Source organism: Peromyscus californicus, unplaced genomic scaffold, assembly GCF_007827085.1.
Source record: "Peromyscus californicus insignis strain IS unplaced genomic scaffold, ASM782708v3 Scaffold_10__1_contigs__length_136768540, whole genome shotgun sequence".
Lineage (NCBI taxonomy): Eukaryota > Metazoa > Chordata > Mammalia > Rodentia > Cricetidae > Peromyscus > Peromyscus californicus.
Window position 1 is genome coordinate 11,301,710 of NW_026294391.1, and position 17,212 is coordinate 11,318,921.

Genomic DNA, 17,212 nt, shown 5'->3' on the forward strand with positions numbered 1-17,212 from the left:
GCCCTCAATTGTAGCCACTGGCTAATGATGAACTGAAGTACGGACACAAAGTCCGAGTCTTCTCTCTTCAGCCTGAGACAACTCCAACACTCCCTTGCAGGACCAGCTGACATTGCAGCTGCAACCGCAACGTGAGCCCAGTCAGCCCTTCTCTCTTCCTCATTCTGTCTTATTATTTTAATGTTTTTTATTGTTTGTTTTGAAACATGGTTCCTGCATGTAGACCAGGGTAGCCTGAAACTCGTGATGTAGCCCAAGCTGGCCTTGAGCTCATGCTCTCCTACCTCAACTTCCCGATTACTGGGATCATGGGAATGTGCTGCCACGTCTTGTTTTACTTTCATTGTGAGTACAGCCCCTGAGAACACACTCCTAATAAGGGTTTGGTATACAGTTCTCTGTTTCACAGTCTTTACAGGAAATCAGTCTGTTTTGATTTTTCTCTCTCTCTCAAAAGCTAAAGAAGGTACAAAAAATAGAAAAAAAAAGTTTCCTGTTCATTCTTTCTGTCTTCCCTGGTCACGAGAAAGGACATTGGCAGCTAGAATATAGAGATTTCACTGACTAGTTATATTGCAACAGCCCCCAAATGAAGCTAACCATGTTGTCTGTTCTTGTCCTGAATCACATCTTAATGTGCCCAATTCCATGGGCTGTTTCTACATTTCTCCTCACTTAGGGAGGATGCTATGCCAAGCCAGGCACCATATTTATTCTCCATATACACAACTGTCCACAGAAGGTCTGTTCGAATGATCCAAATTGAGGAAATACATAGATAATTCTAAAACAGAACAGAATAAGGGAAACAGAAAGTAGATACTCTTTCTTATCAGAAAGATACCTCCACTCCCAAGTTTATTTCAGCACTACAGCTATGCTCTAGACCCACCCTAACTGTGGGAATAATGACTGGATAAAGAAAATGTGGTGCATTTACATAGTAGATGGCTATTCAGCTTCAAAAGGTGACACATCTTGCCACATGCAACACAAACCTGAATGACATAAGGGAAATAAGCCAGACACAGATGCAGCATAATCTCACTCATATGATGAATCCGAAAGAGTTCAGCTCATAGAAATTGAATATAAAAGGGTAGTTACCAAAGGATAAGAAGAGTGGGGTGGAAGAAGACATAGGAGTTCTTAGGTACTGAATTGCAGTCAGGTAGGATGAGTAGGTTCTGCTGTTGTGGTGCTCATACGTTGCATATGTCAAGTCTTCTAGAAGACTTTGGATATTTTTTTATTTAAGAAATTTTTTATTCATTATACATAGCAACCACCGATCCCCTTCTCATCCCTCCTCCTGCTCCCCACCCTAGCTTTTCCCCATCCCCAGCCTACCCCCATCCCCTCCTCCAAAAGGGTAAGGCCTCCCATGGGGAGTCAGCAGAGCCTGGTACATTCAGTTGAGGCAGGTCCAAGCCCCTCCCCCTGCATCAAAGCTGAGCAAGGCATCCGGACTCTGGATATTTTTATAACAGTGAAATCATCTATGTTTGAGTTGAACGCTGTGCTACTACTTTATTTGATTACACAGGTATAACATAGGGGAACACTACATTGTAGCTTATAGATATGTTCAATTATGAGCTAACTGAAAATGAAATCAAAGCAAAAAAGAATCGGAAAGGTAATATACTGTTCTTTCGAAGATGCCTACGATACCTAGAAGAATTTCAGAGGTTCATGTTCAGACACACCAAAGGGCATCAGAGGAGGGAAAGTTCTGGAGAACAGAAACAACAACTTTTCAATGCTCAGTGGTGTTTCTCGGCTTTTCTGTCCATGAGTGAGTTGCGCAAGTGTGGGAACTAATACTAATAAAAGGTGCAGCTAAGTGGCAAAGTATATGCTTAGCATGTGTGATGCCTGGGTTCGACACCTAGCACCACCAAAACATTCTAAAACATTTTCAAAACTTGGTATTTAAATGTATCTCATACAGCAAGGTTGCAAACAACTTCCTCTGCACTGCAATAAGCAATTGGAAAGCATCATTTTGCATAGATAAAATTACGTTGAAAATTGTTTACCATGTTGTAATTTTGTGTGTTAAAAATAAGTTTTTCTTGTTGCAATTTTATTACTATGAGCACAAAGAGGATTTAACTAAATAAAATGTACTAGTAGACAGCACTCTCACTGGAATATTTTTGGATAACCTGTTTCTTGTATTTTTGTGAAAAGAAAGTGAACATTTATTTTCTTCACAAGATAACAAATTTACCCTAGAAGTATGTTTAGGAGAAATGTTTGTTTGGTTTGGTCATGTCTTATTTATGAAGGGAAAAACTATGGCAGGCCCCTTTGTCGATTGCTAGACTTTTAAAAATAATACGATATAAATAGCATAAAAGGAGAGCAGCTGCATGCCCCTACATTGCAGACCTCCCAGTGCCAGCATGACTAGTTCTGCTATGACTCTCCACAGGTATCAACTGGAAAAAGCTACTGGGAAGACAGAAGGAATTTTAGTGTCTTTCAAGAAAGAACCCATAATAGGCTTTTTGTAAATCCTTTTTGAAGTGAATTGATCAGAGTTCAATTTTATTTGACAAAACAGTCTTGTTGGGTGTTTACTGAAACTGCAACGAAGAACTTTTCTATCTGTCTGTCTGTCTATCTATCTATCTATCTATCTATCATCTGATAGTCTATCTATCTGTTAGTCTATCTAATTGTACATGTCTCTTATTTAGTAATGAAAAACAAAACATAGAAAAATAGAGAAAGAGCACTCCAGACTTGGAGGTTGGAGACCAAATGCAAGGTGAAGCTTATGTATTAATCCACTTGACACATTGGACACTGCAGCTCTAATATACTGTGATTACTTGTAAAGAATAGAAGAAGGAACTAGAAAGATCTTTCAACTTCCTTTGTTTGCTTCTTGTTTTTTAGTACCTAAAATTGTTTGTCTCATAACACATACTGTGTGTGTGTGTGGGGGGGGTAATCACAGAAAGTGATACCTTATATTGGCCCCACTTAAAGGCCAATTCACTTCATCACTAAGTTAAATTCAATAAAATAAACTGTAAGCTTTCTATTTTCAGTTTAATAAAAGAAACATGGCTGAGGCCTTTTTGACCAACAATATAGAGAATGTGAGGAGACTTGCCCATGTGATACTTAGCTACTAAGAATTCCCACATCATCAAATACCTTGGTGATGACCACCTTCTGTTGAGATCGCCAAAACCGGACCAGCCTCTCACAGAGATACAGGAACATGGGTCCCACTATCCATTTCCAAGTCTGTAATCACATCAAATACAAACTTGAGATGTGCCAAGGGAGTGGTAACAGCTAGTGAAACATTCAGAAGATGAAAACATTTTACAAGCCAGGCTAACCTTCGTAAGCTTGTTTAAGTATTTACTACTGATAAGCAATTTTTCATAAAACCGAATTATGGAAATATCAAAAGTTAAGATAAACTGTCAAGCCAGTAAAATAGCCACATTGGGGTTATATGTTATTCGATCTGTATCTGTAGTGTGAGACTCAAAAGAGGAACTTCCTACAAGGGTGAGGTTTCCTTTCAGCATCACAGCTGAAGCTGAACTAGCTTACAACAGAGCACAGATGGTATCAGAACAAACCTGTCTCGTTTCAGGAACATGAGATTTTTAATGCAACCTTGCATGGTTTTCTCCCAGAGATTGAGTCTGAAATTAACCTTTTGCAAGATGACACATTTTGTGCAAGACTTCAGCTGTCTTCTTCAATATTCCTGTAAACTCTAGGAGCTATACAATGTTCTCGATGAAGGGACACACATGAAGATTCTAAGGCTTCTATCTAAGTCTCTGGTCTTTATAGATTTTGAGGCTCTATATAAACATTTAGACCCAACAGGCCTACCAGTTGGATTCCTAATCTAATATTTGAAGTACCAAAAAGTTTAAAATATCTAAAATTTGATTTTCTATAATGGAATCTGAAGTAGAAAATAAGAGCATATTTTGCATATGTCCTGGTTGGTTTTGTTTTTTGTTTTTTGTTTTTTCTTGTCAACCTGACAAAAGCTAGAGTTATCTTGGAAGAGGAATCTCAATTGAGAAAATGCTTCCATCCAGATTTCCCATAGGCAGGTCTGCTGGACATTTTCTTGATTGATGATTGATGTGGAAGGGCCTAGCTCACTGTGGGCAGTGCAAAACTTGGGCTGGTGGTACTGGTTTCTATAAGAAAGAAGACTGAGCAAGCCATGTGGAACAATCCAGTAAACTGCATCCCTTCATGGCCTCTGCATTAGTTCCTGCGTCCAGGTTCCTGCCTTGGGTTCTTGCTCTAACTTCTTTCAGTGATGGAGTGTGACCTGAGAGTTATAAGCTTGCTCTTTGTCATGGTGTTTGATCTCAGTATTAGAAACAATAGCTAGGACATTATAGTTTCAAGAGTCTACTAAACTATATTTTTGACATTATATTGTTGGAAATTGAAAGTACTCGGGTTCTCCACATCACTAGCCCAAACTGAAGAATATCTGTGACAGAGGTGAGGAGTATTATTTTGCTCTACTTCATCTTTATAAGATAGATGCTTTGAAAGTCTCTCTTCTATTTCCTGTGCAATACCGTAGAGTGACATTGAATGGCATCAGATTTGGACATTTCCTTTGATATCCTCAGAAACCTAGAAGTAGTTTTGTGGCTGTTGCCTATAAAGGTAGTAGAACTCACTGCAGCTGTCATCAAGGAACTCTGCCCATAAAAGAACTAATAATAAGGTTTGTTTTGTACCCTTTCTATCAATGGCTGAATATCGTAGGAGCAAGTCACTGCTGAATCAGCTTGATGTCATTTATGAACAAGGATACTCAAAGGCATTAAGCCATTGTAGAGTAATGGGCATAGCAAAAGAATATTCCCATGCCAAAACAGTGGGAGAAAACGAGATAGGAGATTTGTCTTTATGTTATACAATGCTTAAGAAAATAGTTATAATACTCAGAAGCCCCAGACAAATTTTGAGTTTTGTTCACTTTACACCAGTGGCTAGCACAGCAAACAGCAAAGTATAGTGTCTGCCAAAGGAAGGAAAGACCACATGAAGATTATAGAGCTTGCTTTACGAGGCAGAGATATAGAGGCTGCACAGAACGGAGCTCCGAAGAATTCTCTATGGGAAAAAGCAAATGTTTCACCTTGCTTGCCCCTGTTTGCCCTTGTCTCACCCTTACTCTATCACAAGGTGACTACCCTTGGGGTTGGTATGATTCTGGCTATGCAACCTTTGTCACCTGATAGATGAGATCTCCTGATCCTAAAGGTAGCACAATGTGCTACTTCATTTATTTTCTTAACAGTTCGGAAAGCCATATGGAATGCCATATAGGCTTCCTGGTAACCAAAGAGACCCACAGCTCCTTATAGGTGATTTATTTGAGCCATACAACTTAGAGCAGGATAGAATTCCTAAGTGCACCTCTGAAAACCATTAACTGCTATTATTGCGATCTTCATACCCAGAAGAGGAGGAGGAGGAGGTGGTGGTAGTGGTGGCTCTTAACTCCAAAGAGCAATTTAAAAGCATTTCTTTTCAACTTCATTCTAGGACATCGACAACAGATCAAGGCAAAGTTTGTTTTTCAAGAAAAAGTTCTAGCCAATTCACAACATTTGTACTGGTTTCTTAAGCCTACCAGTAACAGCACTGTAAAAGAAGCAATACAAATACATACCATGGGAGGGTTTCCAGAGAACTTTGGTACTGGGCAGTCTGGTCTTGTTCCCCATTGTGAGATTTGTTTCTCACAGACATTTATTTTATGCTCTTCCAAACTCTCGTTAGTCTGTCCACGTACAATTCGTCTGGTGAATACAAAAATGTAAGTCCACATCACTTTATAACAAGACAGCAACCTGCTTGAATGTTTTAGACTCTTGGAACCCAGGGCCTCATATATGCTAGGCAAGCACTCTAACAATGAGCTATATATATACATACTCTTAACTCTGATTGTGGACATATTGCAAGTATTTTGATTGGGGGACCTGAACTTCTTAATGTCACCCTTTCTGAATAAGTCAGGCAAGGAAATGAAAATGTGTGATCTTGAACAATAGAAAACAACTCTGTGTGGTGGTACAAAGAGCATCAACGTGTAACATTATGGATTGTGAGTCTTGGATTACCAATATGTGCTTTTTTTTTTTTAGGAGAATGTGCTTCTTTTCAAGTATCATTTTTGTGTATAGACAAACAGAACCCAGAAAAACGATAGTTCTAACAGGCTGATTGTTAACCCATGGGGTGCCTTTGTGCAGATTTGAAAACAGTCATCTGTGAAGACACTCCTACAAGCCAACGTGTGGCCAGCAGAAAGCAGACTACCTTTCATCTTTTAGACAGGCTTTTTTATATTCTGGACAACCCACACAACCATACACAATGGCCTTGAGGCTAGTAGAAGTGCTGCTTTATTTGTAGATTGCTAACTTGTCTAGACCAGGCATGGTACACATCTGTAATCCCTGAATTCTACATGTTAAGGCAGGAAGAGTGTGACTTTGAGGATTCCAGTCCAGCCTAGTCTATGTAGTGAGACTGCATCTGGAAAATGTTTAAAAATGATATCTTTCTGAGAGGATTTAACCATCCTCACAGATACAAGCACCAGTACTGTGTTCCCAAGGTGCTTAAAGCCTATTCAGTTCAACCCAATAATTATTAAGTAAACAAATATTAGAATATTAGGCAATTTGGGGTTAGTGGTGATGGAAAGAGGGAGGCACAGAATGGAGTAAGTTATTTCAAAGAATGCAAATGCCATGGTCTTCAGAATATATTCATAGAAGAGTCATGGAAGTTCATTTGTAAACTTCATTTGGGATGCCTAAAATTTAGCATATTTCTGAGAATAGTTTAATTCAAGGCCATTAACCATCCTCTACCCTTTTGCGAAACAGGGTCTCATTAGGTGGCTCTGGCTGGCCTGGAACTTACTGTGTAGACTAACCCCTTCCTATTCCTAGGTCTTGGTGAAGAGACTTTCCTGTGTGAGCACTTATTATGGGTAGGCTTGAGGAAAAGTACTATTCACCAATTGTCTCAGTTAATTTGTGGAATAAGCTTGAGAAGCAAGTATTATTTTTGTAGTTTTTACATGGGGGTACTAAAGCAGAATGATTTATTGAAAATAATTCTGTTTTTGACCCAGATAGCCTTGACCTCAAATCTCAATTCTACCCATTCACACTTTGGTAAAATTAACTTCTGTTGAGTATCAGTCACTCCATCTGTAGAACAGGTGCATTTCCTCATTAAATATTGAACTCAGTGATCAATGGACATGGCATATGAAAAACATCAAGTACAAAGCAGGAGTCCGGGGAATAGTAATTACAAAAGGTCTTGATTCCCTACTTCACATGGGGAATAAATAATAGAAAAAAATATGATTTTTCTCCTCATGCTCTAAGTAATAGGACCCAAAGTCTGCAAATCGGAATTTTAATTCCAGTTCAGCTGTTACCTAGGCACGAGATCCTGAGCAACCCCTTAAGCAGTGTGACTTAGATAGAGAATAAGGCAAATAAATCCCTGTCTGATCCAAAGGCAGACAGCTATTGGCGCCACTATACAAGCAGGAAGTGGCGGGATTAGTAAAGGAGGGAGGGGAAGAAACGCTTCGCTTTTGTAGGATTCTCTGAGATAGCTGAAATGTGTGCAAGTTTCACTTAAAGACACTCTGTGGCTTTAGGAGACTCAGGAGACTGACTGCTCATCCCCACAGATTTCTCAGTGCTTAGAAAGAGTTTATCAGGGGTTGAAATCGGGAAGGAGGTTAAGAATGCGCACAGAAGTTGGCCACAGTTGCTTCTTCTCATCCTTCCTCTTTTTACTCTCAAGACTTGGTCATCCCTAGGTTACTTGGCTTGAGTTTTGCATATTTACTTTCCCCACCCTTACATTCCTGGAACTCTATACACACCATGGAACTTCCCTGGGCTTGGCTTTTATGTGCAGGTGGTGTGAAAGAGTAGAAAAATGAAACTTGATAGTAAAGCAGATGTTTTTCCAAGCATATAATCAAGCACTGTGTGTCTTTATGGGAGTGTTCACCACAGCCCACTCTAGACCACCTGTTCTCTAGGCTACACGCTAGCTGGGAGTGGCCTGGCCCACATATTTTACCATTTTTACTTTGGGGTTCTACATCTATACATTAGAGGAGTTAAAAAAAAAAACATTGAATGTCAAGTTCTTAGCACCTGATACAGAGCTAGGTAGAAGTAATTACTTTTATCATATCCAAAAGTTTGAAGGCAATGCCCATGTATTTTTCTAGCTAGCATTCCTCCACAGTTCCTGAGATAGATCCTCATACCCAGTAGGCAATCAGTAATGATTATTTGCTTAAATCAAAATCAGCTGGACGACAGAAAATCTCTTCAACTGATTAATCACTAGCTCTTTTACTTTGGGATTTTGCCTAACCTACTTGCGATTTACCCAGAGAAACAATGTGGTGGGCATCCAAGAGCCTACCAATGCTTTCAATAAGGTATGACCAACAGAGGGTAGACTAGCTTCCTCCTCTTTAGGCAGCAATTTGTAGCGGACAATCTACACAATCATACACAATGGCCTTGAAACTAACCATAGCCAGTATATTTTACACACTGGGTATATGTTTCAAGCTTATTTGAAGTAACTGCATCAGGAATTAGATAGGTAAAACACAAAAGCAAAAATGTTGCCGTTTCTTTTGACTGACCTCTGCTGCCCTATTCCATTCCCTCAGCAGAAAAGCTGACCACACAAAAGCAAGGAAGTAACTGTGTCTCTCTCTCACTGGGCAATATATCTAGAAAGTGAAACCCCAAGTCTTTGGCAGTGGAGTTAGAAAACTCACTCAGCTCCATGGATGGCAAGGCCGATGAAGAAGATCACAAAGAGATGGTGTGTATACCAGAACACTTCAAAGTAAGACCTCCGGATGGTTTTGGTAGAGGATGTGATAATTAATATGAGACACAGTGTGATGACAATTCCTGTGATGCCAGCCAACCGAGTCACAGCCACATACAGGCCCCCTTCAGGGTTCTGGAAAAACAGAAACATATAGGTTCGTAACTGAAGGAGTGTCCATTTTCAAGCTATTTAGAAAAAGGCATTTCTTGTTCCTTGGCTAGTCTCATCATATCTCTCAGAGAGATATTGTGTTGAGGTTTCCAAATTTAAACAGTCTTACATTGTTGAGGAGTCATAGTTACATTCAGATGATTCTAATGGAGTTCAACTATAAAGGACTGACCTAGTAAAAGATGTCCTCAAAGCGTCCTAGGTTCTCTATCTCTTTGATTTGGAAATGTCACAGTGCTTAGTTGGTCAACGAAGTCTGAGAATACCTGCTATCTGAGGCTGGGCTCACCATGAGTGTACCCTGAGATGAGAGTTCATGGGCAAGGAACTTAGAAACCAGGTGTTCCAAGAGAAGCTTCTCAGCAAAGAAGGAATGAGTCAGAGAAAAAGAGAAAGTCAGACAAGGAGAAAGAAAGACAACATCTCACGGGGCTGGCTTCAACTTGGCCTTATAGATGTTCTCTCATTTTGTCCACTTTTCAGGAAATGAAAAATAAAAAAATGGTAAAAGGTCTAGGCCAGATCTCTTATCAGTTGGAAAGAGCAGACTGTGGTACACAGAGATGCACAGGGTCAGGCTTAGACCTTTTACCATTTTTTTATTTTTCATTTTGTTTGTTTTGTCTCCAGTATCACCGAATTCTATTGAATAAGGATGAGACAATTTCATATGCTCAGACACAGACAAAGCAGTCTGAGAGTGAGCTATACCTCAGCATTTGTACTGACTAAAGGGGAAGAAGCTGCACTTCACGGCCTGCATTCATCAGTTATTTGTCAAAGGCTTCTCAGGGAGAAGTATCTGCAGATCCCTTCAGATCTCATCCTTAGGCAGAGAATACTGGCGGCCTCAAGGCAGTCCTTAGAAGAGGAGACAGGCTTAAGTGACTGAAAAGGAAGATACTCTGGAGTAAGCACAGATCCAAAACAAAGTAACCCAGTTCAACTAATGCGTCCAAATTGTCATCCTTGTACATCATTGGGCAAACAATGAACAATGGAAAGAAAAATTATCCATGGTATCACAGAAAAAGAATTTATGGACCATTCCAATTTTTCTTATGTCAGTTTGATGTGGGAAAATTAAAGGGTTTTTTTTTTGTTTTGTAGCAGTTTTTCTAAACTTAGAAAATGTGTTTGAAATTCAATGGGGAATTTAACTATCTTCCTAGGCCATGAGGTTCATAAAAATGACCTGAGCTCCTTTCTGTGTGGAAGAAGGTTCAGGAACTCATAGAATAAGAGCTTATGAATAACCATGAGGTATTTTTTGCTCACAAAAATAATTAAATAAATAAATCTTTAAAAATAAAAAACAAATCTGTTCTGAAACCATGCTTGCATCTAGACAAAACATGGGTTCTTTGCCTATTACAGATAAAACATGGGTTCTTTGCCTATTACAGATAGCCCTGTTCTTTCTTCCTCCCAGAAAAATAAGTAAGATAGTAATCCCAGAACTACCCCAAATTCCTGATCATATACAATTTAAACAAATACTAGCTTTCTTAAATCCTCTCTCAAATCATCTAATGCAAGCCTAAGTTGCCTAGCAAGTCCCTCATAACATTATCTGCAGGTATTCACTCAGACTTCTTTAAGGTATGAGATCTCTTTCATTGTAAGCCCAACTTTGATTGGACATAAATCTCTTGCTTTATTTTATTGGTGTGCACAGTCATGGGTGAGTATGAGTTACTACAGGATCTGCATACAAAATTTCTCCAAGAGAGCCCAAGGGTTCAGGAAATACCTAAGCAGTCTGTGCACATGAGACCAAGAAGGTAGGAGACATTTTCTTTACACTTACATTCTAAGCCATTAGCAAACTTTCATTGTTGACTTTAAGGGACAAATTATAGCTTTTCATTGTTCTGTGCTTTCATAGCCCAGCAAACATCTGGATCAGAGAAGGGGAGGCTTACCTTGATTTTTTCTCTAGCAAAATTGAGATACTCTTCATGGTCCTTGTCACCAATTTCAGAGAGTGCAACTGAATATGGGTCAGAATTGTTGACTCTGGCATTCACACACCACTCCACATTGAACAGATGTGCAATGGTGTGGATCGCTGAAGAGGGCAGAGAAGAGAAACAAAGAGGAGAAGTATGAACATTATTAGAATCTAGGTTCCTGGCCACATCCTCTGACTCTCAAGCGAAACAACGGGATGTGGTCTAGGATGCTGTAAACTAGAACTGGGTCCCAATAACGAGTGAAGCAAGACACTTCTAATAGGCCAGCTTCTTTCTGCCTGTGTGACTATGGAAAAAATCATACAGCCTCTCTGGTATTGGTTCCATCATTTGTAAAATGAAGGTGTTGAACTAACAGTTCTGAAGATCCAACCAATTTCTAAAGATTATACATTTGATGTATCCACATCTACTCTTTTTCTCTAATGGATTTGTGCTCAAGTGAGAAAAGAACTCATGTGATGGCTGCTAAATCACCTCCAGAGAACAGAGACAAACGTAATCAAATTAATACAAGCTGATGGTCAACAGCATGAATCTCTTAAGTTAAAAAGAAACTGCATTGATGATTTCATTATCACTTGCCTAGAGCTTCCTAGGGGCCTGACACTGTTATAAGTGCTTTACAATTACTCAGTCCTCATATTAAACCAATGATCTAAGTACATTTCATATCAGCTCATTAGGGCATAGACTGCTTTAAGACCTTGCCCAAGGTCACCGAGCCGAGAAGCAGCTGACTTAGGAATTACATCCAAGCTGTGTGGCCCCTGTATCTGCATTCTTCCTGGTAGAGTATGCTACTTTCTAACAGGATAGCATCAGTCATTCCTTTTGAAGCATTTTTTATTTAAAAGTTTTTTTTTAATTTTACATACCAACCATTTCATTTACCACAACTCAAAGTCCTACACAATCTGGTGGAGGAGGAACCCAGTTAAACACCTCTAAACTGAGCTCATTTTCATCAGGTAAGAGACAGCCTCCTCATAGGCAGACTAAAAGCCTTTTTTGTTCATTAATGTTTGTGTCTACTTTCTGGCAAAATAAATTATTTAAGTGAATCCATGGAGAGTGCCGAAGTTGTAGGCACATTCTTTTTTGCAACAACACCTACAACCCAACAGTGATAACAGAACACATTATATGTAAAACACATTGTCTACATATATATGATGAGATAAGAATAATCACTAAAGTATCTTAAGGGGTTTCTTAGAGATTTTCAATTTATAGCTCATATTTCTGTAGGTTTACTGCAAAAATCCTCAAAGTCCACATTTGTAGCAAAGTGATTCAGTAGAAGGAATAAAAATTTTTGTGTTTTCACTAACAAACATTTTTATACTAATATAATAGGAAATGGTGAGGATATGAGGGCAGATTCTATGGCATGTTTTTATTTTATTTATATAGGAAGACCTTATGGTTTTAAAAAAAACCCACCATAGGTGTGAATCCCAAAATCAGGAAATTGAATTTGAATGCTTTTGAACTGAACTCATCTGACCACAACATAATGGAGTTGTAGAGTCTGAGACACACATGGATCCAAGAATAGAGGGGGCCTCTGTTACAACTTGTTTGCATTTCGAATGTCTTTTAAAACTTACCAGTGTGAAGTGCTATCATCCATGCTACCATTTTATGGAAAGTGAGGTTCCGATCCAGTTGTCTTCGAATTCTTGTTGAGCAACACTTTGGATGAAAAGAGAATGGTAGAAATAGTTAATATGAAAGCTTTCTATGTCCCAGACACTCTCCATGCATCATCTCATGTAATTCTCATCACCACTCTACAAGGATATATTTCCATCCATTTGGGTGATTAGAAAACTGATAGAGGTAGTCATTTCTCCCAGTTCAAACAGCAAGCTTAAGTAATATGTTTCCTGTTCTCATACTGATGACATGAAGCCCTCTCTCAAATACCTTTTTCATTGTATAAAGTTTTGAATTTTGACAAATATATTTCTAGTCATGATTAATTTATTTAATAAACAAGGGATCTAGAAATTCATAAAGAGTTGGCCTATAGTTACATTCCTAGGAGTCCGGTGGGGACAAAGATGAGTGAACAATTCTAGAACAAGTGAATAGGTCTTCAACCCAATTGCTCATATACACTATAGAAGGAGGGAAGTGGGTTAGTCAGAGACATTACAAGGAAGATCATTGTCATATAATAATAATAATAGTAATAATAATAATAGTACTTAATAATAATTATAGTAACAGTACTGAAAGCTCGTGGAAGAGCTTCTTTAAGCCTTTTACATATATTGGCTCACTTCATTTTCACTCTTATGTCAGTTTTATTAAGGAGGGACCATTACCTACAGCCGAGGAAACAAAGATGATGTTCCTGCCTTATGTGATATGCCAGTAAGTGACAGAGATGGGAGTTCAACCCAGACCATCTGAGAACTGTATCAACAGTGCAGTAATTTATATGATACCTTAACATTCAGACTAGAAGTGGGTCCAGTGTATTTGACTCACCTCCATATGTTAGAGTCCATGGATTTGAATCTGGAGTCAAGTCAGTGCTCAAAGCAGAGAAAGCAAACCCTAGCTGATGGTTAAAATAGAGTTTTATCCTCACAAAATCTGCCCATTTGCTTGGTCTACCTGCTTTGCCCCACAATTTAAATGTACTGTCACAAAAAGTCCAAGTTCTTTAAAGAGGACGGTGAACTTCTAAAACAATCCTAGGTATTGTCAATACATGGTCTAAATATTCAATTTAAATAAGGAGGTGACTTCTTTTTTAATAAATATTCTGACTTTGTAGAAAGAGATGATTATACAGAAATTGGACCTACTCTACTGTTTCTCAGTTCGCCACACCTAAAAAGAGGGAAGGCTACACAAAAGATGACGTTTGGAACTGCAAAACACTAGTAAGGAAGATGGTAAGGACTCCAACTAGAGCAGAACAGCGTTATCAAGTGTCCTGTGGGACCCGGGTAATTTACTGTCACTTGATGCAATAATGCACGTATTCTTGTCTCCATTATAGACAAAAATTAAAAGTTCACTTTGGCTGGGATCTCAGTCTATTATCTGTTTATCAAATCAGATGCAAGGACACCATCATTATTATTCTAAGTGCCTCCAAAATCTAACTTAAGAATTTAAGTTTTGGTATCTTTAGTGGAAAGTGGTCATAGAAAGTGAGGGTAGACTCTTGGGCATATACCCAAAGGATGCTCAAACATACCACAAGGACACTTGCTCAACTATGTTCATAGCAGCATTATTTATAATAGCCGGAACATGGAAACAACCTAGATGCCCCTCAGCCGAAGAATGGATGAAGAAAATGTGGTGTATCTACACAATGGAGTACTACTCAGCCATAAAAAACAATAGCACCATGAAATTCGCAGGCAAATGAATGGAAGTAGAAAATACCATCCTGAGTGAGGTAACCCAGACTCAGAAAGACAAACATAGCATGTATTCACTCATAAGTGGATACTAAATATAAAGCAAAGGATAATCAGACTGCAACCCACAACTCCAGAGAAGCTAGGAAACAAGGAGGACCCTAAGAGGATTGCCTTGGGAAGGGAGATCCCACTGAGTAAACTGGGCATGGTGGGGGCAAAAGAGGGTAGGGGATGGTGAATGAGAACATGAGGGAACAAGATGGTTGAGTTGGAACAGGAACAGAGTGGGAGAGCAAGGAAAGAGATATCTTGATAGAGAGAGACATTACGGGGTAAAGGAGAAACCTGGTGCTAGGGAAGTTCCCAGGAATCCACAAGGATGACCCCAGACTACTAGCAATAGTGGAGAGGGTGCCTGAACTGGCCTACTCCTGTAATCAGATTGGTGAATACTCTAACTGTCATCATAGAGCCTTTATCCAGTAACTGATGGAAGCAGATGCAGAGATCCACAGCCATGCACCAGGCCAAGCTCCGGGAGTCCAGTCAAAGAAACAAAAGAGGGATTCTATGAGCAAGGACATCAAGATCATGATGGAGAAATCTATAGAGACAACTGAACCAAGCTCAAAGGAACTCACGAACTTTAGACCAACAGCTGTGAAACCTGCATGGGACCGGACTAGACCCTCTGCTTAATCGAGACAGTTGTGTAGACAGGTGTGTTTGAGGGGCCCCTGGCAGTGGGATTGGGATCTATCCCTGGTGCATGAGCTAGCTTTCTAGATCTCATTACCTATGGTCAGACACCTTGCTCACCCTTGATGCAGCGGGAAGGGGCTTGGTCCTGCCTCAACTGAATGTACCAGGCTTAGCTGTCCCCCATGGGAGAACTTACCTTGTTGGAGGAGGGGATGAGGGGTGAGTCGTGGGGAGCTGGAGGAGGGATGAGAGGGGGATCTGTGGTTGGTATGTAAAATTAATTAAAAAATTAATAGAAAAATGAAAATAAGGGTAGAAGAATGAAGACTAGAATGGAAAGAAACCAATAAAGGGCATACATATTATCATTCAGCTACCACAGTGCTTTAACGGTGGCCTCATTCAGACCAGGGAACTCCTTTATAGTTTTCAGGAAACAGCCTCCTGTTTCTTTTTTATGTCCAGCTGGGTTTTGCCCAAATAAGGCTGCCAGATCCCCTGGAACTGGAGTTACAGACAGTTGCGAACTGCCATGTGGGTGCTGGGAATTGAACCTAGGTTCCTTGGAAGAAGGGCCAGTGCTCTTAACCGCTGAACCTTCGCTCTAGCCCAACCTCCTGTTTCTTAACTGCCACATTCCTTCAGTTTTTAAGAGTACTTCTAGTAGGCAGAATTCTGGAATGATTTGTAATCATCTTGAACAATCTTCTCCCTTGACTTTGGATGGAACCTGTGACTAGGATGTGTGATTTTGTTAGACGATATGATAAAATGGACTCTGCAGATGTAAAGTTCAAAATTGACCTAAAGAGGGAGATTTTTTTCCAGGTATCTGACACTATTACATAAACTTGAAATCTAGGTCTAGATGTCCCAGTGGAGGAAGTCAGGGATTTGAAATACCAGAAGGATGTAAGGTACTATTGCTGCCTGGAGGATGGAGACAGGTACATGGCAGGGAGGTGGTGGGACCTGTGGGGTCCAAAAGTGGCCATGGGATAACTGCTAGCAGGGAAACAGGGACCACAGACCAGCAACTGTAATGGATGGAAGTTTGCTAAGAAGGAGCTCGGAAAGGAGTTTTTGGTTTGTTGTATTTTATTTTGTTGTACAGAGCTGAGGATGGAACCAAGGGCCTTATGCATGCTGGAAACATACTCTATCTCTGAGTCCAGAATTTCAGAAGAATATTCTAATCCATTTTCAAGGTCCACTCATTTCCTCTCAGTCCAGCAAACATTTTTTGAATCTCAATTTCATAGAATGCTGAGTAGAAAAGTCAATCACAGGGTGCTGGACCTCTGCTTGCCACAACTTGCAGCTTGTAAATGAGGGTTGTTAAAAACCATTGCATTTGTGGTGATTCATTGCACAGGAGTAGATAACTAATAGCATCCTTCCTGGAGTGGTAAGCTGGATTGGACTCTTGGGCAGTGGTGGCATGGGCTTTAATCTGAGCACTCAGGAGGCAGAGGCAGGCAGACCTCTGTGAGTTCGAGGCCAACCTAGTTTGAAAAGTGAGTTCCAGGACAGCCAGGGCTGTTACACAGAGAAACCCTCTCAAAAAACCAAAACCAAATAAAGAATCACAGGATGGGAATTAGCATAGTTGAAAGCAGTAATGAATTACATTTGAAAGTAAGTTTTGCCTCCACTTGTGTCTATGGTGAGTCACAGACCTACCACTTAGCTGTAGGACAATTTTCTTACCTAGATAATCATCGAAGTTCTTCTCTAGGAGGCATGTATTCATTGAGAAATGTTTCATTAGAATTTGATGTTATTTTGCATCATTGTGTAATGAACTTCTCATCTAATGTACCCCGTCTCTCCAGCTACAGGGCAAGTATCCTGTACAAAGATGACCATGCTATGTACTTTTCAATTTTTTCTTTAATAATTACTTGGTCACCCAAATGGAGCACATGTTTTACTGCCTTGAAAATAAGATCATTAAGCCTATCTACATTTGCCACTGCTTAATTTCTATTGTCTTGAAGGGGGATTGAAAGAAAAATTCACTAGCTCCTCCCA

At 39.7% G+C, this 17,212-nt stretch overlaps 1 protein-coding gene across 1 annotated transcript in view; it reads right to left on the reverse strand.

Moving 5' to 3' along the window:
* The window catches only part of LOC128113011 (cytochrome b-245 heavy chain), a 38,447-nt gene that overhangs the window by 10,677 nt on the left and 10,558 nt on the right, over positions 1 to 17,212 (reverse strand). The window contains exons 4-8 of the mRNA XM_052742688.1: positions 12,695 to 12,779; positions 11,031 to 11,176; positions 8,876 to 9,066; positions 5,699 to 5,828; positions 3,175 to 3,267 (exon numbers count right to left, since the gene is read on the reverse strand). Of these exons, the coding sequence (XP_052598648.1) occupies positions 3,175 to 3,267; positions 5,699 to 5,828; positions 8,876 to 9,066; positions 11,031 to 11,176; positions 12,695 to 12,779 (645 nt within the window). The remainder of the gene's footprint in view (positions 1 to 3,174; positions 3,268 to 5,698; positions 5,829 to 8,875; positions 9,067 to 11,030; positions 11,177 to 12,694; positions 12,780 to 17,212) is intronic.